We start from the raw sequence: 26202 nt of genomic DNA on the forward strand, positions 1-26202 counted from the left end.
CTGGAGAGCCTTACGGTTGTGGGCGGAGCAGTTGCCGGACCAGGCGGTGATACAGCCCAACAGGATGCTTTTGGTGACAAGCCGAATTTCTTCAGCCTCCTGAGGTTGAAGAGGCGCTGCTGCGCCTTCTTCACAATGCTGTCTGTGTGGGTGGACCAATTCAGTTTGTCTGTGATGTGTACGCCGAGGAACGTAAAACTTACTACCCTCTCCACTACTGTTCCATCGATGTGGATAATGGGGTGTTCCCTCTGCTGTTTCCTGAAGTCCACAATCATCTCCTTAGTTTTGTTGACGTTGAGTGTGAGGTTATTTTCCTGACACCATACTCCGAGGGCCCTCACATCCTCCCTGTAGGCCGTCTCGTCGTTGTTGGTAATCAAGCCTACCACTGTTGTGTCGCCCGCAAACTTGATGATTGAGTTGGAGGCGTGCGTGGCCACGCAGTCGTGGGTGAACAGGGAGTACAGGAGAGGGCTCAGAACGCACCCTTGTGGGGCCCCAGTGTTGAGGATCAGCGGGGTGGAAATGTTGTTGCCTACCCTCACCACCTGGGGGCGGCCCGTCAGGAAGTCCAGTACCCAGTTGCACAGAGCGGGGTCGAGACCCAGGGTCTCGAGCTTGATGACGAGCTTGGAGGGCACTATGGTGTTAAATGCTGAGCTGTAGTCGATGAACAGCATTCTCACATAGGTATTCCTCTTGTCCAGATGGGTGGTAAGCAAATTGGAGTGGGTCTAGGGTGTCAGGTAGGGTGGAGGTGATATGGTCCTTGACTAGTCTCTCAAAGCACTTCATGATTTAACAATTTTTTCAGAATGGCACAAATTCCCCGATATCAGGGTACTCATGTCAACATGTTTGCTTTCAGAGCATATTTGATCCCAAATTATAAGGGGGGTAGTCGTTTAGCTCAGTTACCTTAGCTTAGCTAACCAAAGCAGGTTAGAACCACATCAGTTAAAGAGAGGGTTAGAACCACATCAGTTAAAGAGAGGGTTAGAACCACATCAGTTAAAGAGAGGGTTAGAACCACATCAGTTAAAGAGAGGGTTAGAATCACATCAGTTAAAGAGAAGGTTAGAACCACATCAGTTAAAGAGAGGGTTAGAACCACACCAGTTAAAGAGAGGGTTAGAACCACATCAGTTAAAGAGAGGGTTAGAACCACATCAGTTAAAGAGGGGGTTAGAACCACATCAGTTAAAGAGAGGGTTAGAACCACATCAGTTAAAGAGGGGGTTAGAACCACATCAGTTAAAGACAGGGTTAGAACCACATCAGTTAAAGAGAGGGTTAAAACCACATCAGTTAAAGAGAGGGTTAGAACCACATCTGACTGGGAATTGTCGCCGGAAGCTCTGGACTGGGAACGGTCGCCGGAAGCTCTGGACTGGGAACGGTCGCCGGAAGCTCTGGACTGGGAACGGTCGCTGGAAGCTCTGGACTGGGAACGGTCGCCGGAAGCTCTGGACTGTGGAGGCGCACTGGAAGCCTGGTGCGTGGGACTGGTACAGGTGGCATCGGGCTGAAGACATGCACCTCAGGGCGAGTGTGGGAAGGAGGCACAGGACGAACTGGACTGTGGAGGCGCACTGGAGGCCTGGTGCGTGGGACCGGTACAGGTGGCACCGGGCTGAAGACACGCACCTCAGGGTGAGTGCAGTGAGCAGGCACAGGACGTACTGGACTGTGGAGGCGCACTGGAGATCTGGAGCGTAGAGCTGGCACAATGCGTCCTGGCTGGATGCTCACTTGAGCCCGGCAAGTGTGGGGCGCTGGCACAGGACGCACTGGGCTGTGCAGACGCACCGGATTCACAGTGTGCAGAGCCGGCGCAGGATATCCTGGTCCAAGGAGGTGTATTGGAGACCAGGAGCGCTGAGCTGGCACCATCCGTCCTGGCTGGATGCCCATTCTAGCCCGGCAAATGCGAGGAGCTGGAATAGAGTGCACCAGGCTATGAATGCGAACTGGAGACACCGTGCGCATCACTGCGTAACACAATGTCTGACCAGTCACACGCTCCCCACGGTAAGCATGGGGAGCTGGCTCAGGTTTAACCCCTGACTCTGACAATCTCCCCGTGTCCCCCCCCCCAAAACATTTTTGGGGGAGCTTCCTCTCGGGCTTCCGTGCTAGCCATGTCCCCTCGTATCGTCGCCGTTTTCTCCACCTGCTTCCATGGCAGGGTCTTGTCCCCTGCCATTACCTCCTCCCAGGTCCAGGATGTCCTCCACTCATCTTTCTCCCGGGCCCAGGATGTCCACTCCACTTGAAAACGCTGCTGGGTCTTTTTGTGGTGGGATCTTCTGTCACGTTCGTTATAAGGATCGGACCAAGGCGCAGCGTGGTATACATACAGTGCCTTGCGAAAATATTCAGCCCCCTTGAACTTTGCGACCTTTTGCCACATTTCAGGCTTCAAACATAAAGATATAAAACTGTATTTTTTTGTGAAGAATCAACAACAAGTGGGACACAATCATGAAGTGGAACGACATTTATTGGATATTTCAAACTTTTTTAACAAATCAAAAACTGAAAAATTGGGCGTGCAAAATTATTCAGCCCCCTTAAGTTAATACTTTGTAGCGCCACCTTTTGCTGCGATTACAGCTGTAAGTCGCTTGGGGTATGTCTCTATCAGTTTTGCACATCGAGAGACTGACATTTTTTCCCATTCCTTCTTGCAAAACAGCTCGAGCTCAGAGGTTGGATGGAGAGCATTTGTGAACAGCAGTTTTCAGTTCTTTCCACAGATTCTCGATTGGATTCAGGTCTGGACTTTGACTTGGCCATTCTAACACCTGGATATGTTTATTTTTGAACCATTCCATTGTAGATTTTGCTTTATGTTTTGGATCATTGTCTTGTTGGAAGACAAATCTCCGTCCCAGTCTCAGGTCTTTTGCAGACTCCATCAGGTTTTCTTCCAGAATGGTCCTGTATTTGGCTCCATCCATCTTCCCATCAATTTTAACCATCTTCCCTGTCCCTGCTGAAGAAAAGCAGGCCCAAACCATGATGCTGCCACCGCCATGTTTGACAGTGGGGATGGTGTGTTCAGGGTGATGAGCTGTGTTGCTTTTACGCCAAACATAACGTTTTGCATTGTTGCCAAAAAGTTCAATTTTGGTTTCATCTGACCAGAGCACCTTCTTCCACATGTTTGGTGTGTCTCTCAGGTGGCTTGTGGCAAACTTTAAACAACACTTTTTATGGATATCTTTAAGAAATGGCTTTCTTCTTGCCACTCTTCCATAAAGGCCAGATTTGTGCAATATACGACTGATTGTTGTCCTATGGACAGAGTCTCCCACCTCAGCTGTAGATCTCTGCAGTTCATCCAGAGTGATCATGGGCCTCTTGGCTGCATCTCTGATCAGTCTTCTCCATGTATGAGCTGAAAGTTTAGAGGGACGGCCAGGTCTTGGTAGATTCGCAGTGGTCTGATACTCCTTCCATTTCAATATTATCGCTTGCACAGTGCTCCTTGGGATGTTTAAAGCTTGGGAAATCGTTTTGTATCCAAATCCGGCTTTAAACTTCTTCACAACAGTATCTCGGACCTGCCTGGTGTGTTCCTTGTTCTTCATGATGCTCTCTGTGCTTTTAACGGACCTCTGAGACTATCACAGTGCAGGTGCATTTATACGGAGACTTGATTACACACAGGTGGATTGTATTTATCTTAATTAGTCATTTAGGTCAACATTGGATCATTCAGAAATCCTCACTGAACTTCTGGAGAGAGTTTGCTGCACTGAAAGTAAAGGGGCTGAATAATTTTGAACGCCCAATTTTTCAGTTTTTGATTTGTTAAAAAAGTTTGAAATATCCAATAAATGTCGTCCCACTTCATGATTGTGTCCCACTTGTTGTTGATTCTTCACAAAAAAATACAGTTTTATATCTTTATGTTTGAAGCCTGAAATGTGGCAAAAGGTCGCAAAGTTCAAGGGGGCCGAATACTTTCGCAAGGCACTGTACATTCTTATTTATTTTAAGAATGAACACTGAACAAAAGAACAAAATAACAAAACGAACCGTGATGCTATACAAACGAGTGCTGACAGGCAACTACACATAGACAAGATCCCACAAACACCAAAGGGAAATGGCTACCTAAATATGATCCCCAATCAGAGACAACTATAAACAGCTGCCTCTGATTGGGAACCATATCAGGCCACCATAGACATACAAATCACCCAGACCTACAAAAACTCTATACATACAAAAAACCCTAGACAATACAAAAACTAGCGTACCCACAGTTAGGCTTTGGATGGTGTATCAATAAACCCAGACACTACAACGATACATGAGTCCTTTTTTACTCAGTTGCTGGAGATGAAGGAAACTGCTCAGGGATTTCACCATGAGGCCAAATGTGATTTTAAAACAGTTACTAAGTTTAATAGTTTTGATATGAGAAAACGGAGAATGGGTCAACAACATTGTAGATGTTCCACAACACTAACGTAAATGACAGAATGAAAAGAAGGAAGCCTGTACAGAATACACATATTCCAAAAGATGCATCCTGTTTGCAACAAGGAACTTAAGTAATACTGGAAAGAATGTGGGAAAGAAATGAACTTTTTGTGGCAAACAGGTTGGGGCAAATCTAATACAACACATCACTGAGTACCATTCTTCATATTTTCACACGTGGTTGTGGCTGCTTCATGTTGTGGGTATGCTTGTCATCGGCAAGGACTAGGGAGTTTTTTTTAGAATAAAAAAAATGGAATACAACTAAGCACAGGCAAAATCCAACAGACACAGGGATATTTCAAATGAACATCTGAAGACAGTTATGCTTAGTTAAAATAGGAATTAGAGTCTTGAAATGCAGAACATTTATGAAGTAACAATTAATTGTTTATTTTTCCTTATTATTTGTTTAAGGAGTTTATTACTTTTTCAATTATTCATTATTCACCTTTCAGCAGGATAATAACCAAATCTACACTGGATTTGCTTACCAAGACGACATTGAACGTTCCTGAGTGGCCTAGTTTCAGTATTGACATAAATCGGCTTGAAAATCTATGGCAAGCCAATAAAATGGCTTTCTAACAAATATCAACAACAAACATGAAAGAGCTTGAAGTATTTTTTAAAGAATTATGGGCAAATTTTGTACAATCCAGGTGTGCAAAGCTCTTTGAGACTTACCCCCAAAAGACTGTAATCGCTGCCAAAGGTGTTTTTCTAACATGTATTATCTCGAGGGGTGAATACTTATCTAATCAAAATATACTAGCGTTTTATTTTTCAAATATTATAATCTTTCTTCCGCTTTGGCATTACAGAAAATGACAATTGAATCAAATTTACTCCCACTTTGTAACACAACAAAATGTGGGAAAAGACAATAACTGTCTGTGTACATAGTCCCAAATTTAGCAACAAGAAACAGGAATAATGGAATAAAGACATTGTTGAAAACTGAGTCATGTACATCACCCTGTAGTGCATTTAAATAAATCAGGATTAGATATTGTCTCTTTTAGTATATCAATTTGGAGATTTAATTTAACTTCCCCTGTGTACACACACACAGGGGAAGATTGGCAATGGGGCAAATGCAAGATCGGCTGGACAATTTCTTTGACACACACAAAATATATTTTTATATAAAAATAAAATGATACAAAATTTGACATTTGTTAAGATGCATTTTTTAAAGATTTTTTTGCCATTTCTATTTTATACTAATCTATAATGAAACTTTTCCTTACCTGTTGGCAACGTCCGGCCCCCTTATCAAGATGGGCTGGCCCGGGTTCTTCTGATAGTTTGTATGACCTCAGCCTCACGTTCAAAGTCAAACATCAGCAAAGAGACCTGCTCTGACTCTGTCATCAGTTAGACAGCCAGGGTCATTAAAAACGGAAAGGGTGCTTATTAACGTAGAAAGAGCATATTCTACATTGTCACCTCACTCAAAACGTCCTCTTTTTTGGGAGGCTAAAACCATGATTTGGTCAAACAGTAAAGTGAAATATACTCATGATTCCTGTAATGAGAGTGTCTGCCCTGCCCAATGTGCCTGTGCCCTCGCTGGGGGCTGCTGCTATGATGACGGAGCCACTCTCCTCTCTCCCTATGCGCTCGAGAGAAAAATGCGTTCTGATCATATAACATTTAAAAATGCAATTGCAGGAAATTCTGGAGTCCTATTTTGACAGTAAAATATAGCAACTATAGTGTAATTGTCAACCCGAAATGCATCACGAATTCAATCACTGAATTAAGTTGCACATCAAAATATCTTGAATCATGCATTCCTGCTTGGACGTATTTCTTGAATCAGTAGTCTATTTATTATAGTTCTTAATAAAGCACTATGAATTACTTTATAAGATGATTCCAAATCATGATTAATAGCCCAGTGGTGCTATTAAGTCCTTTATCTAACACTCCAACAGGTGCATGTCGGCTCTCGTGTCAGAAGATTTTGGATTGATTTAGAATAGTTTATTTTAAGGGAAACCACTTTTAATGTTTCTATGGAAAATACTGACATTACGTTTTATTTTGACCCCAACTGATATGGACCCCGATTCAATTGTTAATTTACTTATTTTTCTAGGAAGATTATTCAGAAGATGAAGTGGGTGGAGAACAAACCGCTTTTTAAGATGTTTAAGGTGGAACTGAAATATTATTTTGAAATGATCAGAAAATGTAAAAACAAAAATGCAGTACATACCAAACTTTTTGACAAATGTACATTTTATTTTGACGTATAATACCCGTCTATGTTAAGTTTATGTACTCCTCTCAGTATATTTCAATGTTTTTATTTTTTGTTCATGTTCATGTTCAATATATAATTAAATAAATACATTTAATGTGAAAGTCCATTTTAAAGACCCAGTGCAGTCAAAAACGTGATTTGTACTTTATTTTTATTATTTGTATCGCAACAATAATAACAATATTACACATCAATACATTGACATTCCTGTGAATACAATGAAAAAAATCAATAAAATTGAACAACAGGCAAACCTGGTGGGATTGAGTTTGGGCCTGCCTGGTGATGTCACCAGGTGGTAAATTAGTTAATAGACCAATAAGAAAGAGTTCCAAACCCCTCTGCCAATAACAGCTAGTTTTCGGTTTTCACCTCCACACTCAGACCACTTCCAGATAGTCCTAGCAACCTTTTTGCTTGAGAGATCACTCTTTGCTAAGAAGCTATTTTTGTTAATTTTTTACGATTTTAAATGAAAAGATCACAGTACTTAATTTTTACCCAGAAATTATTTGATATTGAGATAAAAACGTCTGCATACGACCTTTAAACAAGAAAATGTTACATCACTGGACTGAGAATTACATATGTCATTAGAGATGAAGCCAGCATAAAGGCTTTATAATTCACTGTATTAAAGTGTAATACACGTTGTATAAATGTAGCCTTTTTCGACTGATAAATTACAAAGATGTATATGAACAATCTGTCAAAATAAATATATGTACAACAAGCAAATGTACCAAAGAAAAATGTATTTTTTGGAATACTGTACTACAAAATTAATGAAAGTGAATGGGCTGAGAGGGTGTAGGCCAGGTAGTTGCGGTCAGCCAGGTCACCAGTGATATAAGTCACTAGGGAGATTACCTGGAAACTAGCCACTAGGGTCAACAGCGACCATCCGCCTCTGATTCCAAAGGTTGCAAGTCTGAATCCAGCAAAAGAAAGTTGTTTGATATGTTTGTTTTAAGTCTTCAACCCTTCCTTATACATTCGGAGTTAATGCCTAAATTTAACCTTTGAAATGTTATATGTTTGAGAAACATGGATGAACGTCTAATTCTGACGTAAGACTGTGAGAGATTGTTGGTAGTGGCTTCCGGACAGCGCCCCCTGTCTGCTACCCACTCATTTTAGAACAGTCGTCCCACTTAAGGCTACACAGCCATCTAGTGGCGAAAAAACTTGAAAAACATTCAATAATAAAACATTGTATAATTTACAAAGAAAAGACTGGATAACACAATGTACTATTCTTACATTCACTGTACTTTGTGTTAGACTTTACACTCAAAATAAAATCAGATAAAATAGCATGTATGATGTTTGCACTCAGCCTACATTTCCCATGACTAGGAAGGCTGTCTGTGCGTGCGGACTCTTTGCACAGCTCCTGCTCGTCCGATTTCACAGATCTGTAAACACTCGGGATGGGACCAACACGTGCTATGTGTTCTGTATATATAGGTTTTGGGGTGATGATGCTGCGAACGTGTGCAACTACTGAACAATATGTTGCTTATGCATTTAACCTTGGTTTTATTTTGGCTTAAAGGAGACGCAACAAAGTGGTAACGCGACATGGCCCGTGCAAATAGTTAGGTTTACTATAGCTTTAAGAATGCAAAATCGTGTCTGGTTCTTTAAAAATGGATATTGGTTTATTATTATAGTAAGAATTAAGAAAGTTTTTTATTTATTATTATTGATCAATAAATGAATGCTTATAATTTGCGGACAAGGCCCGAATTCTGTGAATTATGTCACAGTCGGATTACGGCCTTTAGCTAGCAATCCAAGCGTTTGATCGATGTATCAAATGTAATCATTTTTGTTCCTGTCAGTACAGTATCAGAGAAAGTCATAAATACGATCCGGGGCAAAAGGGTAGGAACCAGGAACACGCGGTGATGGAGCCGCAAATCGGCGATAACAATAAAAGGGAAGAGCCCGAAGACGACAAGGCCACGGTCCAATCCCCGACCTCGAGTGCAGCGGTCACCCCGCGCAGGACTTCGAGAGGCCGCGGAGTCGGCCGGAAGAAAGGGGTTTCTCCTTCGCCGTGTACGAATGGAGCAACACCAGGCACTCCGAGTTCTGGACGAGTGTTACGAGACCGGTCTACACGAACGGTACCAGCTTGGTTGCAGAGCGAGAAGAGTGACGATGCAGAAGAATCGTGCCCCGACAAAGCCGTAAACCGCCGGAGGAAGGCTGCTTGTCCACGACCCAGGAAAAATGCCTCCTCCGCAGCTCCAACAGAGAGTACAGAAGAGGTCGGGAATGACGACAGTAGTCAAGCTCATGAGTACGTTCGTATACGCCTTTAGTACACCATACATTGCAATATAGCATTGTCCTCTGCAATACACGTAACATCTTTAAATGCCTGTGAAATTGTTAGCCAGCAAAGTTTGCTTATCAACATTTTAATGCCATAAAACCGGTTGAATGCATTGCTGCTAATTGTATTCTCTGAAATGTACGTATTCCAGCACAGTTCCTTTTTATATAAGGGACGAGGAATAGGGAGGGGTAATACCTGGTTTTAATGTCTAATGTACTTTACCTGTTCTCTCCTCATTCCTGGTGAGAGCGGTTTTTGTCAAATTGTGACCTGTATGTAGCAGTCTTGAACGACATCAACTCATGATGATGTCACATTGCACATAGCTAGATTAACAGAGTTTGCCGAGAAGTTCACTATTTTGATAACTATCTTTCTCTGCAGCTCAGGGGACCCAAAGAAACCCACCGTTCAAGGTAGGTGACCACCCTCATACATTGCTTGATAAACTAGACAGACGTGTCTACAGTAACAAACGAATAAGACTTGTTGCAGTGTTCTAATTCAAGGTGTGTATGATGGCACTCACTTTGCCCCTTCCAGCCCCCCCTTACTCACAGAATACTCAGGCGCGTGCCAAGGCCCCTTCTGCCCGGGGTGCCAGGGGGTCTGCCAAACCTGTGTGCAAGAGTGAGCCTGGCACCGACACCCCAACCGGTAGGCACACCAACCAGCTAAATTGCGTTTGGGATTAATCTGGGTGGGGCTAACAAGGTCTTGGGTTGCATGGACACCTGGGGTTCGATTTCTGGTCGGTTACCTCTATTCTGTCGGAGTTGGGCCGTTCCCGAGACAGAGAGGAATGTGGGATCCTGAAAAGCCCAATTAAATTGTAATTGTTGTATTGGCATTATGTGATTTATTTTTCCAGTGGAGGTGGAGGCAAAGGTAGTCGAAAAGAAGACAGTTGGGATGTGAGTATACACACACATTCTTACTCAGTGTGTGTGTGAAAAGGGCTTGGGTCTGTCTCTCTGTGCTACCGTAGTAACACTGTCTCCTCTCGCCTCAGTGAGAAAAAAGAGGAGAATGAGGAAGACGTTCTCTTGGGAGGAGAAGATGAGCCTCCTTTCCAAGATGACCCGAAAGACCTCAGCTTCCAGCCACGGTCACAGAGGTAATGTTGGCGAGACAGCAGTGTGTGTTGATCAGAATAGGCAATAAGCAATGGTCCACAAATGTTTAGCTAGTGGAGGTGTGGTAGGATCATTGTGTGTGTAAGGCTATGAGTTTGAGCACTGTGATTGTTGCAGTGGGGAGGAGGTAATCAGCAGTGACGATGACATTCCCTTCAGAGATGACCTCAACGACCAGAGCTACAACCCAGAGGCTGAGACTACTAGGTGTGTGTGCATATGTGTCTGTCGTAATGCATTCCATTTGTGAGTGTGTGTATGTCAGCTTCAATTAATTATTCCCTTTTTGTGAATAGGGGTGTGTGTGCGTGCATATAAATGTTTGTTTTACCCATGTGACCTGTCTGTTGACCTTCCAAATGGATCCGCCGTCTCTCAGGGATGTCCCCAAACCGCGGCGCAAACCCCCTCCGAGACAGAAAGAGAAGGAGCCAGGAATCAAGATAGAGGGCACAGATGTGAAGCTGGAGAATGAGTTCGGAGAAGGGGATGTGCCCAGAAAGTAAGCTCCCCCCCCAACCCCCCCCAACCTTCTCCCAAAGTGTGTACTTTCACTCTCCCCATCATGTATTTAAAAGCTTTGGAAGTGGCTGGCGTTTCCACCATTGTTAAATCCATAACGGGGAGAGTGCAATTTCAGACTTTTTAAAGGAAGGGTGTGCAAGGGCAGACTTCTTTCACGTTAATGGACATTTTAATTGGATCTGGCATTGGTTTGGTCTCTTGATTTAACTACTTGCTTGAATAGAGTTCTCCAACTTTTATTCTCTCCATTTCCCTCAGAAGAGGCAGGCGAAGGAAAGATGATAAAAGTCCCCGGCTCCCGAAAAGAAGGTAAAGTTGACATTGCTGTTCAACTGCAACAATACGCTATATATATATATATATATATATATATATATATATATATATTTTTTTTTTTTTACAGTCAACTAACAAAACGTTAGTGAAATCATATGTATAAAAGCCAAACCCTCACCTCTGACATACATGATGATTGACAGTTCTGTCATGTCTCGCCCCCACAGAAAGAAGCCCCCGGTGCAGTACGTGCGTTGTGAGATGGAGGGGTGTGGCACAGTCCTGGCTCACCCTCGCTACCTGCAGGTCTGCCATAGCAACTCGTGGTCGCCATGGCGACGATTAAGCACCCAAGCTATTCTAAGATTGCGTTGTGCACGTACAGGGTTGGGGTCGATTTTAAATTCAGAATTTTTTCAATGCATGCAATTGAATTTCAATTTCACTTCCTGAATTGGGTGTGGAAATGGAATTGACCCCAACACTGGTGAATAGTATTTAGCTCCCCCCCCCCCATCATCCTTCATCTCTCTCTGACTCTCTTTTTCCTGTAATTCCTAGCACCATATTAAGTACCAGCACCTGTTGAAGAAGAAGTTTGTATGTCCTCACCCATCCTGTGGAAGACTCTTCAGGCTGCAGAAACAGCTACTTCGCCATGCCAAGCACCACACAGGTAAACAAACACAGAGAGATCCACATACACCCACACTGAATACTATGTCTTACTATCCTCACTTAACATTTACACACAGGTACATTATATATACACACACACACAATCGCACATAACCAGCGCTTGACCTGTCATTGTTTTCTGTGTTGAGCTACTGCTAACTCACTCTGTTCCCTCTCTCAGACCAGAGGGACTACATCTGCGAGTTCTGCGCCCGCGCCTTCAAGAGCTCCCACAATCTGGCCGTGCACCGCATGATCCACACCGGAGAAAAACCACTGCAGTGAGTTTCCATCTCCAACCTCATTTACTTGGTTGTTCATTTATTCCATTTATTTACAGTTGAAGTTTACATTCACCTTAACCAAATACATTTAAACAAAGTTTTTCACAATTCCTGACATTTAATCCTAGTAAAAATTCCCTGTCTTAGGTCAGTTAGGATCAGCATTTTATTTTAAGAATGTGAAATGGAGAATAATAGTAGAGTGATTTCAACTTTTATTTCTTTCATCACATTCCCAGTGGGTCAGACATTTACATGCTACCAAATACTAATTGAGTGTATTGCCTTTAAGTTGTTTAACTTGGGTCAAACGTTTCTGGTAGCTTCCCACAATAAGTTGGTTGAATTCCGGCCCATTCCTCCTGACAGAGCCGGTGTAACTGAGTCAGGTTTGTAGGCCTCCTTGCTACACATGTTTTTTTTTTTTTGCTCACAAATGTTCTATAGGATTAAGGTCAGGGCTTTGTGATGGACACTACCATACCTTGACTTTGTTGTCCTTAAGCCATTTTGCCACAACTTTGGAAGTATGCTTGAGGTCATTGTCCATTTGGAAGACCCATTTTCAACCAAGCTTTAACTTCCTGGCTGATGTCTTGAGATGTTGCTTCAGTATATACACATCATTTTCCTCCTCATGATGCCATCTATTTTGTGAAGTGCACCAGTCCCTCCTGTAGCAAAGCACCCCCACAACATGAGGCTGCCACCCCCGTTCTTCACGGTTGGGATGGTGATCTTTGGCTTGCAAGCCTCCCCGTTTTCCTCCAAACATAACGATGGTCATTATGGTCAAACAGTTCTATTTTAGTTTCATCAGACCAGAGGACATAATTTTCTGGCATTTTCCAAGCTGTTTAGAGGCACAGTCTACTTAGTGTATGTAAACTTCTGACCCATTGGAATTGTGATTAAGTGAAGTAATCGGTCAGTAAACAATTGTTGTAAAAATTACTTGTCATGCACAAAGTAGATGTGCTAACTGACTTGCCAAAACTATAGTTTGTGAAGACATTTGTAGAGTGGTTGAAACACTTAGGTTGGAGTCATTAAAACTAGTTTATGTAAACTTCCGACTTCACCTGTAAATGTCGCACCTGTCTGCACCTGCACCTCACCTGACCCCCTGAATGTACCCTCCTCCTTTTCTCTCTTACATTCTACTTCCCTCTCTCTCCCTCACTTCCTGTAGATGTGAGATCTGCGGCTTCACCTGTCGCCAGAAGGCCTCCCTCAACTGGCACATGAAGAAGCACGACGCTGATGCCACCTACCAGTTCTCCTGCTCCATCTGTAACAAGAAGTTTGAGAAGAAGGACAGTGTGGTGGCCCACAAGGCCAAGAGCCACCCAGAGGTGCTCATCGCCGAGGCCCTGGCGGCCAACGCCGGGGCCCTCATCACTACCCCCGCCTCCCTGCTGGAGGCCTCTGGAATGGGTTCTGTCGGGAACCAGGGGGAGCTGGTACGACTGGAGCCCGCCCAGCAGATGACTCAAGTGGGGCAACAGGTGGCTCCGCTGGGGCAGGTGACCCAAGTGGGCGAACAAGTGACCCACATGGGGCAACAGGTAGCTCAGATGGGTCAGGTCAGCCACCAGGTGGTAGTAGTGAGTCAGGACCAGGGCCTCCATGCCATGCAAATGCCCCTAACCATCGCCCTGTCTCCCATCGACCCCCCGTCGCCCTCCGACACCCAGCAGCAACCCCACCACACCCTCCAGCTCCAGATGCCCCTTCATTTTGTTCAGCAGCAGTCGCAGCAGCAGCAGGCCCAGATCCAGCAACTGGCCCTTCATTCCAGCTCGGTGGTAACCCAACAGCATCAGCCCCACCAGCTCCAGCAAATGACCCTGCAGTCTTATCAGCAGAATCAGCAGCCGCAGATTCTCCACATGACCTTCCAGAACGTCGACGGGTCACAGACCCATCTCCAGCAGATCCCCCTGTTAGCCACCCCCCAGCAACTCCAAACCCTCCAGAGTAGCTCCCATATTTCTACTGCCAACCTCCCTCTCATGGCCCAGGTCCAACCACAACCTCAGGACATTCAGCTTCAGGACCCAACCACTGTGGGTTGTAGCGAAAGCTACACTCTGGACGATTCTGTTCCTTCTGCCTCCTCTCCTTCCCCTAACACCCTTCAACAGTGTGAGACTGTAGGGGAGGGAGAGGTAGTTTGGGAAGGGGGCGGAGAGGGAGACGGAGTAGAAGAGGGGGATGTCTTGACTGATGCCACAGAAGTACACATGCAACATGTACTTATCTAGACTAGTCTGCGTGGGTGGGGGGGAGACTAGTCTGGAAATTCCAACTGAATTCAACTCTGTTTCACTGTACCATCACTAATTAGGAAAGTGAAATAACATGATTCAGTCTGGATTGAGGTTAGGGGAAACTGCGAACGATGTGGAAAGACAGTAATTAAGGGAGAGGTCTAGCTATGTCCCTCCTAATGTATTGTGGCATCATTTGAAATATATAGGATCACAGAAATATGTATTTATAGTCACTTTTGGTAGCTTTTTAGATCTACCCGCATCAGGGCAGTTGTGTGTGAGTTGTTGCCTTTGTACATAAAGTGATGTAGCCATCTATACCCATCAACTGGCCTTCTGTGTTTGTGTTAGATTAGTGTTTTCATCAGGGGCTGGTGCGAGGAGCTATAGGAGGATGGGCTTATTTAAATCAAATGTATTTATATAGCCCTTCTTACATCAGCTGATATCTCAAAGTGCTGTACAGAAACCCAGCCTAAAACAGCAAGCAATGCAGATGTAGAAGCACGGTGGCTAGGAAAAACTCCCTAGAAAAGGCCAAAACTTAGGAAGAAACCAGGCTATGAGGGGTGGCCAGTCCTCTTCTGCCTGGGCTGGGTGGAGATTATAACAGAACATGGCCAAGATGTTCAAATGTTCATAAATGACCAGCATGGTCAAATAATAATAATAATCACAGTAGTTGTCGAGGGTGCAACAGGACAGCACCTCAGGAGTAAATGTCAGTTGCCTTTTCATAGCCGATCATTCAGGGTATCTCTACCGCACCTGCTGTCTCTAGAGTTGAAAACAGGTAGCATGTCCGGTGAACAGGTCAGGGTTCCATAGCCACAGGCAGAACAGTTGAAACTGGAGCAGCAGCACAGCCAGGAGGACTGGGGACAGCAAGTCATGCCAGGTAGTCCTGAGGCATGGTCCTAGGACTCAGGTCCTCCTCCTCCGAAAGAATTAGAGAGAGCATACTTAAATTCACACAGGACGTCATTGTAATGGCTGGAATGGAATTGAGTCAAACACGTTGTTCCCGTGTGTTTGACTCTGTTCCAATATGCCATTACAATGAGCCCCTCCTCCCACCATCCTCCTCTGGTTCTCATGATACCAGGATCACCATACTACAGTCCTGAATTTTCCATGGCAAACAAAGAAAACAGGAACAAAACAGCCGTATGCACTGACATTAGGGCCTATCAGATCTGTGTTAGCCAACACCCTTATAGCGGTGTTGGAACTGCGTTATAGCTGTCCAGTCCACAAGCGGCTTACGGCATTATACAAAGAGTTGACACTGGCTGCACAGAGTCACATTGAAAGAAATCCCTGTGCAGCCTTGTTTACAAGTTCGTACACTGGAACGTGAGATCTAGCCCGAACCATGATCAGGTTGATAGAAATTCTCAAATTTGTTGAATGATTTTCAGTCGGAGTCTCATTGTTTCTATATACCCTCTACACTTTCTCAGTCTGAACATCTAATGCAAGTGGGACGGGTGTGTCTTCGTGACAATGACCCCGCGAGCAGCTGCTCACTGACTCGACAGCTCTAACGCAGTTACACCACCGAAACACCAGCTGAGCGGGTGTCGGCTATCACTTGATCTGATCGAATCAAGCCTGTAGATCAGGCATGAGATGTTTATGGCGATGTTACAGAGGTCCCTGAAATCACAAATTCAAAGTAAATGCTGCATAAGTCGGCTCAATCGGAAATCACTTTCGGGAACTTCCATGGTCCACTCTAGATTGAATCCTGGCTTTATTTATCCACAGTAATCCAACTAAAAACATCAAATTTTTCAGACAGAGATCCTTCTACATATTACATTATCTTACAAATGGTCAATATAAAAGGTAAATTATTAAGTTGATATGTTGTAGTATGACAGCTATCCCCAGCTTCTGAGCAGCACAACATGTAGAGGAATGTTCATGTATGTTTGCCCTCTTGTGGCCACATTGTGTATGGCATGTATAAGATTTCAGGAAGGCCTGCCTCCTTGCTTCAGCAAGGAATTTGGTCAAGTACATCGTAAGTAATTTGAATCTCAGTTTCGTGTCCGGCGTCTACAAGTGGGTCCACAAATAACTCACCCTGTGGGACCCCGAGATAAGGTTTAAAGGACACTAAGCTACATCTTCTCATAGGACAGTTCGTGTCCACAGGTGTTACAGACCTTCTTGTAGAGATCCTCTTCATCCACTAGTTCCTCAGGGCCGTGCTGGTGAGCACTGGTGTCCTTTGTCCACACGCTGCTCCTCACTGCACGACACAGCTCTGTTCACAACAGAGTAAATAACAATCCAATCCATTTAATATGTACAGTAAGCTGAATAACCACAAGTGATACTTGGCAAGCTTAGTGAGCAGGTGCTTTTAAATCAGTAAAGAAACAAAAACTGCATCACCCGCTTCCCACAATCCACTGGAGCTGGTAGGTTTTATCTCTATTAGGTGACTTATGAGTGTCCGTGTGTCCGAGTGAGGATCAGAAGAGTCGTTCTGTAAAGCCTATTGTCTGTCCCAATCCCAGTATTTAACTCGTGTTTATTAAAGAAAATTCACCAAAAAAAGTGTTACTGACCTTTGACCTTTTTGCTGAAGCGCTTCTGCACCTCCCTGTTCTCTCCGGACTCCTTAGCCTCCTCGGAGCATCACTCCTCTAAGGAGCGTTTCTGCTCTCTAGCCAACTGCTTGTGGAATTGTAAGATCAAGAAGACATGGCGCCCAGGCTAACTCAACACTGTCTACACTACTAGTACATTTACATGTGATATTTTAGTCATTTAGCAGATGCTTGTATCAAGAGCAACTTTACAATCAATGCAGAGAATGCTGGGAGTCAGTCAGCCAAGGTTCCTTAGTAAAATACAAACATTATTATTGTTGTTACTGATTGTCCTGTTTCTTGTGACAACCTTGATCATTTTTGGATGTTATCGATATTGAGGGTTGAGGGTTCATCACAAAAAAGCAGGAGCTAAGTTTGTGTGCTTACATTGTGACTGATGCCGGAGTGTGTTGCAACTGATCCAAAAAAGTAACCCTGTGCTGCCTCTTCTTTCAATCTTTGGCTAATCAAAGCAAAACCGTTTAAAATCCACTTTCAAATCAATAATTCTACATTTTCCTAAACTCGATCCATAACTTTATTCGTATCTCCAGTTCCTATTCCCATTCATCATTAAGTGGTCACAAACACAAGTTACAAACATTTAAAGCATTTATTTAACAATGATAAATTGTAGCTTATATTTCCAATGGACAGTTTCTTACAGAAAGGAATATGTTTTCAATGAAACTACAAAAAACGTTTAATGTAGAAACTACCAATCTGAAGTATATGTACTGGACTGAACAGAAGTTTAGAAGTGTGTTATAGGTATCCTATAGAATGCTCTCTGGCTGTGGTCTGATTATCTTCTCTTCTGACAGAAGGTTGCACTTGCGCACTCCATTACAGTGAAGTAATCATGGGTAGGGAGAAGTTTAAACCCTATTTTACACCAGTCCATTCCTTTTACATCCATGAGGGGGAGTAAATGAGTGCAGAATAAGGGTACAGAAATTGGAACACATTCCCATTTTATCTGTCACACACTAAAACGATGTGAGGGCACACACACACACACACACGCACACACACACACACACACACACACACACACACACTATTGCTGCTGACAGTATCCCTTTGCAAGTCACTCAGTTCAATTTGACCTGTTCTCTCTTCCTCTGCATTGCATAATTCTTCATTGACCTTTTAGGAGGCACTAGGGTGTTACTCAGCCCTACTCTCCTCTTCCTAGACTGCTGACCCTCCTCTTCAGGGTCTCCTCCCTGGTTTTGGTGAAAGTTCTGGCGACCCGTGTATGAAAATCCCCCCCCGTTGGGGTCAGCTTGGTCCGATCCAGGATCGTCACCCGCAGGGGGGTCATAGTCATTGGGAATGATGGAGCTTTGGAGGTCGCTGTCATGGGCAAACTTGCATTTGATCCCGAACCTGCAGCGTCCGTCCTTCCTGTACGCCACGCACATCCTCTTGCCTCCTATCTGGGAGGGCCGGGCCAGCAGAGTGAGAGGGACGTGCTTCTGCAAGACGTTGAGCTTCTGGTCGGCTTGCGCCTTGAAGGGGTTGGCGAATACGCCACTCTTGGACGAGGCCCCGAGGGGTGGAGGGGGGAGTTTGTGGGAGAGGGAACTAGGGGGTGCGGGGAGGAGAGGGGTCCGGGACTCAGAGGGGGGTGCCATACAGGCAGGAGGAGGGCGTTTAGGTTTTAGTTGAGATACGGTGTCCCCCTCTTCCTCTGGGTCGAAGTCACAGTCTGACTCACTGGAGGCTGACCCGGACTCTAGGAGGAAATTGCGGCCCTTCTTCTGGGTCTCTCCATCCACCTTGCTCTCAGTCCTTCAAATAAACAACATGTATAAATGAGCTGGTATACTAGCTGTAGTGTAAAGATCTTAGCCGAGAATTAACAAAGGATTCAAATATTTTAGCGGTTAACTGTATGGATAGAAGGCAACCTTGTGCTGCCCTCTTCATTGACCTGTCAAAGGCTTTGCATATTTTTGATCACTCACTGCTAATCCAGAGGCTTTCCTCAAAATGGTCTAGACCAGGCTGCATGTAACTGGTTTAAAAATAACTTGTCATGTGGATCTACTTAACGGTGTTAAATCAGGTTTCCCGGATATTAAAGAAGGTGTCCCGCAGTTGTCGATTTTGGGTCCTGTACTTTTTACTGTTTACATTCAATTACAACCTGCACTTAATACGCTGTGATGTGATATCCAATGATGTGTTGGTGTTGTGGTGTTGGGTATGCTACTGCCCCCAAGGTTGAGCAGGCTCTGTCTGAACTACAGTCTGCCTTCATTGTACTACAGAAAAACGTGATTGACCTGAAATGAGTAATGAATGCAGGTAAAACTAAACTTCTCTAGAGCGCATAAAAATAACTCTGATGATCAAAGCATATGTACTTTGGTCGGTGCCCATATCGCTCATGTCCCGGCTTACAAATATCTACGCGCCTGGATAGATGAGAAGCTGTCTTTCAAAAAGCATATCGACAAATTAGTTCAGAAGCGGAGAACAAAAACGGGATTCTTCTATAGAAATAGATGCTGTTCCTATCGGTCCTAGACTATTGGCGACGTCATCTATAGGAACACAGCTGCTACTTCATTAAAGCCGCTAGATGCAGTTTATCATAGCGCACTGCGCTTTATTACGGCCCGACAATTTTAGGACTCAACACTGCATTCTCTACCAGAAAGTTGGCTGGCCCTCGTTTGATGTCACGTAGGTTGATACATTGCTATGTTTTCGTTTATAAAAGCTCTTTTGCAAAAAAGTCCCACTGTATCTAACCTCTTTACTAAACTTCAGACATACGAGTTACCACACCTGGTCTCAGTGATGGTTAACCCAGGAAATTCCTTTGGTCTCTACGGAGTTAGGTGAATTAGCTTTTAGTTATCTTCTAAAATGTTCTTAAAATAATGTTTTGGTGCCTCGAAGGCAATTCAGAAAGCTGATTGAGGACCTTATTACTGATGAATGCGTTTGTTTTTTTATGACCATGTCTTTATTTCTGCTTGCATTTTGTGTATATGTTTTGATGTGTGTATTTTCTGTAATTTATGTAATTCGGAGAGATCTTGGTCTCAATATGACTCCCTGATAAAATAAAAGATTAAATTAAATAAAACTGACTGATACTAGCTCATAGAACAAATCGTATAAGATCTCCTAAACTCGAGTTAACCTTATTTTCTGCATTTATCCACAAACCCTATTCTTTCCCCATAGGAATGGCTGAACGAAATCGGGGTAAAGACGGTTTTATATTCACACATTCAGACATTCAACAGACATTCGCCAAAAGCCATTTAAAATGGTAAAAATCAATAACTAATTTACTGATTGTCACAGAAAAATAAAAATAGATATGGTTTATTCTATAAATGTCTAGCATACTTTTACAACTTTAGTTTTGAATAAACATTCCAGTTTTGATTTGATAGAAATACATAAAATCTATAAAATGCCATTTAAAGCAGTATAAATCAATAACTAATTCACAATTTGTCACAGAAACATCACACTACACATGATTTACTCTATAAAATGTCTAGCATACTTTTACAACTTTCGTTTTAAGTAAAAATTCAGTCTAGAGGGCATGTGGTCAAAGTTCTAACGACTCTGTTTTACCCTATTAGAAGTGGCCTGGCATAAAATTCTGCATCTTCAGTCATGTTAAATTAGATTACAGGAAAAAACTACAGGATGAAGGGGTCAGGTCTGACTAACAAAGACAGGTGGTTGGATCAAGAGGACCAAGACAACCAAGAGGCTCAACATGGACATTCCACAGTGGAGATAAGGATAAGTAAGAGTGAACCATAACATACTCCACCGTCCAAAAGTTTGGGGTCACTTAGAAACGTCCTTGTTTTTTTGTCCATTAAAATGACATCAAATTGATCAGAATTACAGTGGACATTGTTAATGTTGTAAATGACTATTGTAGTTGGAAACGGCTGATTTTTAATGGAATATCTACACAGACATACAAAGGCCCATTATCAGCAACCATCACTCCTGTGTTCCAGTTGTGTTAGCTAATCCAAGTTTATCATTTCGAAATGCTAATTGATCATTAGAAAACCCTTTTGTAATTATGTTAGCATGGCTGAAAAAATGTTGTTCTAATTAAAGAAGCAAAAAAATGGCCTTTAGACTACTTGAGTATCTGGAGCATCAGCATTTGTGGGTTCGATTACAACTCAAAATGGCCAGAAACAAATAACTTTCCTCTGAAACTCGTCAGTCTATTCTTGTTCTGAGAAATGAAGGCTATTCCGTGTGTGAAATTGCCAAGAAACTGAAGATCTCGTACAACGATGTGTACTACTCAAACCAGAATAGAAAGGAGTGGGAGGCCCCGGTGCACAACTGAGCAAGAGGACAAGTACATTAGTGTCTAGTTTGAGAAACAGACCTCACCTGGCAGCTTCATTAAATAGTACCAGCAAAACACGGCGACTCCGGGATGCTGGCCTTCTAGGCAGAGTTACAAAGAAAAAGCCATATCTCAGACTGGCCAATAAAAAGAAAAGATTAAGATGGGCAAAAGAACACAGACACGGCTTTTTCTTTGCATCTCTCCCTAGAAGGCCAGCATCCTGGATTTGCCTCTTCACTGTTGACGTTGAGACTGGTGTTTTGTGGGTAATATATGAAGCTGCCCTCTATCAAATCCAAACTGGAATTTGTATTCAAAACAAAGGTTGTAAAAGTATGCTGGACATTTATAGAATACATCATATCTAGTTTAATGATTCTGTGACAAAACGGTGAATTAGTTCATGATTAGTTAATTTGTAAATGGCTTTTGAAGAATGTCAATGTGTGAATATAAAACCAACTTTACCTCGGTCTGAACGAACCAGAGGAAACTAATTCCCGGGTTTTAGGACAACTTGGCGAGCTCTATGGAACACACGTCTATCTTTTCAATGATTCTTCCACAAAGAAATATTTGCTCAATTGTATTCCTGAATTGTAACTTACTTCTTGTTGTTTCCAATATCCCCATCGCTGTCAGAATCAGAGGACACGCCATAGCCAACGAGAGAATTCATGTGTCAGCTTGCTGCTAGCCTTACGTTAGCTAGCTAACTAGTATCTATATTTTTCCGTTTCTTCGTCCTTCTTTCGCTTTAATCCAGTCACAAATTGCGGTCTGCGTCTTATGTTTGATTTAACTAATAGTTATACTCCATATGAAGGTGTTTGTTGCTCAATAAATGTATGAATTGTTGTAGTTCTGTTGTTGTAGCTACAATTTGATAATCCAAATGCAAGCGTAAGCACCTCTGGGTCACCGAATTTCGAAAAACTTCAAAATAAAAGTTCCCCGCGTACTACTACTTCTTATTCGATTAGGTTTAACGGCGGTTGGCATCCAGTTAATGATGCATTGCCGCCACCTACTAGACTGGAGTACAACTCCCTTGTACTTTATCTGAAAAAAAAACACACAAAAAATAACACCTCCCTACTCCACTATTCAAATCTATTTAGTCCTACCTCAGGCCAACAACCTGAAAGGAAGGGTCACCACCACTTAAGACACCCTGTAACTCTTCTGATGTCAAGTCTAGGGCACCCAAATACCTCTCTGCAGCTGCCGCCACCACCTCAATTTTCTGCGACTTTACGTTCCATCCCTGCAGTACAGTTGATAACCATTGCTATAACATTTTTTAAATCCAATCTTACTGAAAGATATATCACTTGGGGCCTCCCGGGTGGCGCAGTGGTTAAGGGCGCTGTACTGCAGCACCAGCTGTGCCATCAGAGTCCTGGGTTCGCGCCCAGGCTCTGTCGTAACCGGCCGCGACCGGGAGGTCCGTGGGGCGACGCACAATTGGCCTAGCGTCGCCCGGGTTAGGGAGGGCTTGGTCGGTAGGGGTGTCCTTGTCTCATCGCGCACCAGCGACTCCTGGTGCAGTGTACGCTAGCCAAGGTGGCCAGGTGCACGGTGTTTCCTCCGGCGCATTGGTGCGGCTGGCTTCCGGGTTGGATGTGCGCTGTGTTAAAGAAGCAGCGGCTTGGTTGGTTGTGTATCGGAGGACGCATGACTTTCAACCTTCGTCTCTCCCGAGCCCGTACGGGAGTTGTAGCGATGAGACAAGATAGTAGCTACTACAACAATTGGATACTACGAAATTGGGGAGAAAAAGGGGTAAAATTCCAAAAAAAAAAAAGAAAGATATATCACTTGTTGGCCTATACTAGTACAGATCTACTACTCACACCACTCCTCTTAGGATTCCTTGACCTGACTTCCTCTACTTTCTTCACTGCTTCAGGATATGACAACTTCTGCACTACTCTAACCTAGGAAATCTCAACCTGCCTCTCGGGACATTTCAGATCCCCAGCCCCATGGGCACCCCTTCAATTAACACATACCACTACTTTCCCCAATGCTACACATTCCTTTGTCTCATGTCCTTCTGCACACTTCTCACACCTAGGAACCTCCCTCCTACACTGCTGCCACATGCCCATAAGCTTGACACCTGTAACAATGTAATGTATTCGTCACAAAAGCTCATACAGGATAACTTATATATCCTGATATCACTTTGTTGGGCAAAGACTGGTTTGGGATGTTTTGGACCGCAGAGTGAAGGAAAAGCATGAAAACTAGTGCTCAGCATATGTGGGAACTCCTTCAAGATTGTTGGAAAAGCATTCCAGATGAAGATGGTTGAGAGAATGCCAAGATTGTGCAAAGCTGTCATCAAGGCAAAGGGTTGCTACTTTGAAGAATCTCAAATATAAACTATATTTTGATTTGTTTAACACTTTTTTGGTTACTACATGATGTGTGTTATTTTATAGTTTTGATGTCTTCACAATTATTTTACAATGTAGAAAATAGTAAAAATAAAGAAAAACTCTTGAATGAGTAGGTGTGTCCAAACTTTTGACTGGTACTGTACACACACCCACCCACCACTAAATTGATGTGCACCTTGATCTTGTAAAATCTCATTTGGAGGATCACATTGTATTTATGTGCTTCTTGTTCTTTTGTTAGCCAACAGTTACAGAATTTCTGTTCTGAGAATATTGATGTTCTGCCTAAGGTACCTAGAATAGCAAGCAATTGGTGGCTTTTAAAATATTTAATAATACCTGTGAATTTAAAAGCACTTTGGATGGCCATAGCAATACAAATGAAAAAGAAAGTAATGTGCTCGCAATAGTATTACATTGAGTGTTAAAATAATGCACTCCATAAAGCAGTATGAGAAGGAAATGGAGGGCATTCTTCACGCACAACAGAAATATATGTCTCTACAGTATTTGGCATTACATGGAAAGGTTTGTGGACATTGTTCTGAATTATGAATTTTCGAATCGTGGGAATTTCAAAGCTCAGGTAGAGGATGATGATAATAATGATAATGCTTAGTGCTTTTCAAGGACCCAAAGTCACTACAATTATAGAAATGAAAAGACAAATAAATAGGAGTCAAAACATCAGACTATACAAAACATGAATGAAGACGGGTGGGCTCAAAGAAGGCAAAGAGTGATGTATGAGTGTATGGGGAGGGTAGGGTCGGGATTTTGATACGAACCCAGTTTAGGGTAAGGGGCAGGATTGGGGTTAGGACACGAACCCGGTTGTGGGTAAGGGGTAGGTTAAGGGTTTGGTTTTGGTGCGGCTCAGTATGGTGAAGAGAGGAGTAGATGGAAGTAGTTGTAGTCCCTCTGTGTGTTTGTTCACGTAAGCAGTCCTATTTGGAGATAACATCAATGAATTCATTCACAACAATATGAGATTTTGTATGAATTATCAGGAAAAAAAAGATTATTGCATTAATGTTATGAAAGAATGTGTATATCAGGTTCATTGAGTATAATGGTGACTCCAGGCACTGAGACTTTTGAACAGCTAGGAAATAGACCGTGGGTGAGGATGGCCAGCAATCTGCACTGACTATCTGCACTGTATGCCACTCAGGGGTCTCTACCCACACACTCACACATGCACGTACTGATACTCCTGCACACACACTGACACCAACACTCACACACTCATCACCATGCACGCACACACACCCACCACTAAAGCCTCTTTGATTGATTTGGAATATTTTGAGGAAGTGTTATGGCAATGTTATTGCTGCGGCGTCTCAAGAGGGACAAACTATATTATTGCAATTTTTTTTCTTGTTTTGCAAGCAAATGTATATTTAAGGGATTATGCGAAGCACACACGTTCGCTTCAGCTAGCCAAGTTCTGGTAGGTGCAAACCGAACCTTGTATTAGGGCTCCTTTATGCTGCTGCTATGTTGAATGTTATTATTATTTATCCTGCTACCAGTCACTTTCTCCTTACCCTTGCCTACATGTACCTATCTACCTTAACCATGCCAGTGTCCCTGGTACTGACCCTGTATATAGCTTACTTTCTCATCTTTTTCTTGTTTCTTGTGTGTTTAAAAAAAAAAAGACTTTATACTATGTTTTATTGAATACTGCATTGTTGGGAAAGAGCTAGCAAGTCAGCATTTCACTGTACCTGCGCACGTGACAATAAAACTTGAAACTAATTTGAAACCTGTGTAATTGTTGATGATCAATTAGATGAATTAACGTCATTGTAATATTTTATGAATAAAGTATACTTCTTTGGACCAAATGTACTTGCATCTCTTGATTTTCTAAATAAACATACTGTATGTTGTATTTTTTTTCTAAAGTTTCCACCAAAAGGAAGATTGTAAGATATTTGTCTTTTGCGTTATACAGTATTTGGGTATGACAATATACTATATGCATCCTATGTCACTGTGCTATATTTGAACCGTATAGTGTCCAGGCACCCCATTTTAGCTGTTTGACCTGCTAAAAGTCTAGCAACACTTCTTATGACATAGCTTTTTGTTCAAACTCAACACTATTGAGTGTTTTCCACCCCACTTTAGCTGAGACAGGTAGTAGACAGTCCAATACAGTGAATTGCATAGGAGGCTATGAACGGGGCAGAGAAAGAACACAGTACCCTTGCAAAATTAAGCATATTCAGTTAGTAGAGACCCTACTGAGTCTTTAGGTGAGACAGGTAGTAAACTTTTTCCTCTAAAGTCAAATATGTATTCCAGTCAATTGCTATTTTCTGTTGCATGGGTAAAATAGTCACACGATTACATTTTCCCTGGTGTAGTTTTACATGTGAAACATCATTTTAATATTATGCACAATGTGAAGCTGCAATTTTTTTTTTCGTTATCATACACATTGCGTTTTACTGCAGACTTTGATTTTGAAGGCAAAAGCGGAAACGCTGTAAGTCTTAATGTTG

General features: G+C 42.9%; 2 protein-coding genes across 2 annotated transcripts; one reads left to right on the plus strand and one right to left on the minus strand.

Annotated features, from left to right (window-relative positions):
• The first annotated feature begins 8126 nt into the window (after positions 1-8126).
• LOC139374892 (E3 ubiquitin-protein ligase ZFP91-like) lies at positions 8127-14628 on the plus strand. The gene is made up of 12 exons (XM_071116108.1): positions 8127-9086; positions 9510-9541; positions 9669-9782; positions 9997-10039; positions 10138-10242; positions 10379-10468; positions 10641-10763; positions 11045-11095; positions 11290-11368; positions 11624-11738; positions 11922-12021; positions 13217-14628. The coding sequence occupies exons 1-12, from the start codon at positions 8689-8691 to the stop codon at positions 14289-14291; spliced, it is 2325 nt and encodes a 774-aa protein (XP_070972209.1). The 5' UTR covers positions 8127-8688; the 3' UTR covers positions 14292-14628.
• Positions 14629-17423: 2795 nt separating this feature from the next.
• LOC139374154 (uncharacterized) lies at positions 17424-22214 on the minus strand. The gene is made up of 2 exons (XM_071115162.1): positions 21884-22214; positions 17424-18706 (listed from the first exon to the last, which is right to left on the minus strand). Exons 1-2 carry the CDS (start codon positions 21952-21954, stop codon positions 18004-18006), a joined length of 774 nt encoding a protein of 257 aa, XP_070971263.1. The 5' UTR covers positions 21955-22214; the 3' UTR covers positions 17424-18003.
• Between the last annotated feature and the right edge of the window lie 3988 nt (positions 22215-26202).

This window comes from Oncorhynchus clarkii, chromosome 19 (assembly GCF_045791955.1).
Source record: "Oncorhynchus clarkii lewisi isolate Uvic-CL-2024 chromosome 19, UVic_Ocla_1.0, whole genome shotgun sequence".
NCBI lineage: Eukaryota > Metazoa > Chordata > Actinopteri > Salmoniformes > Salmonidae > Oncorhynchus > Oncorhynchus clarkii.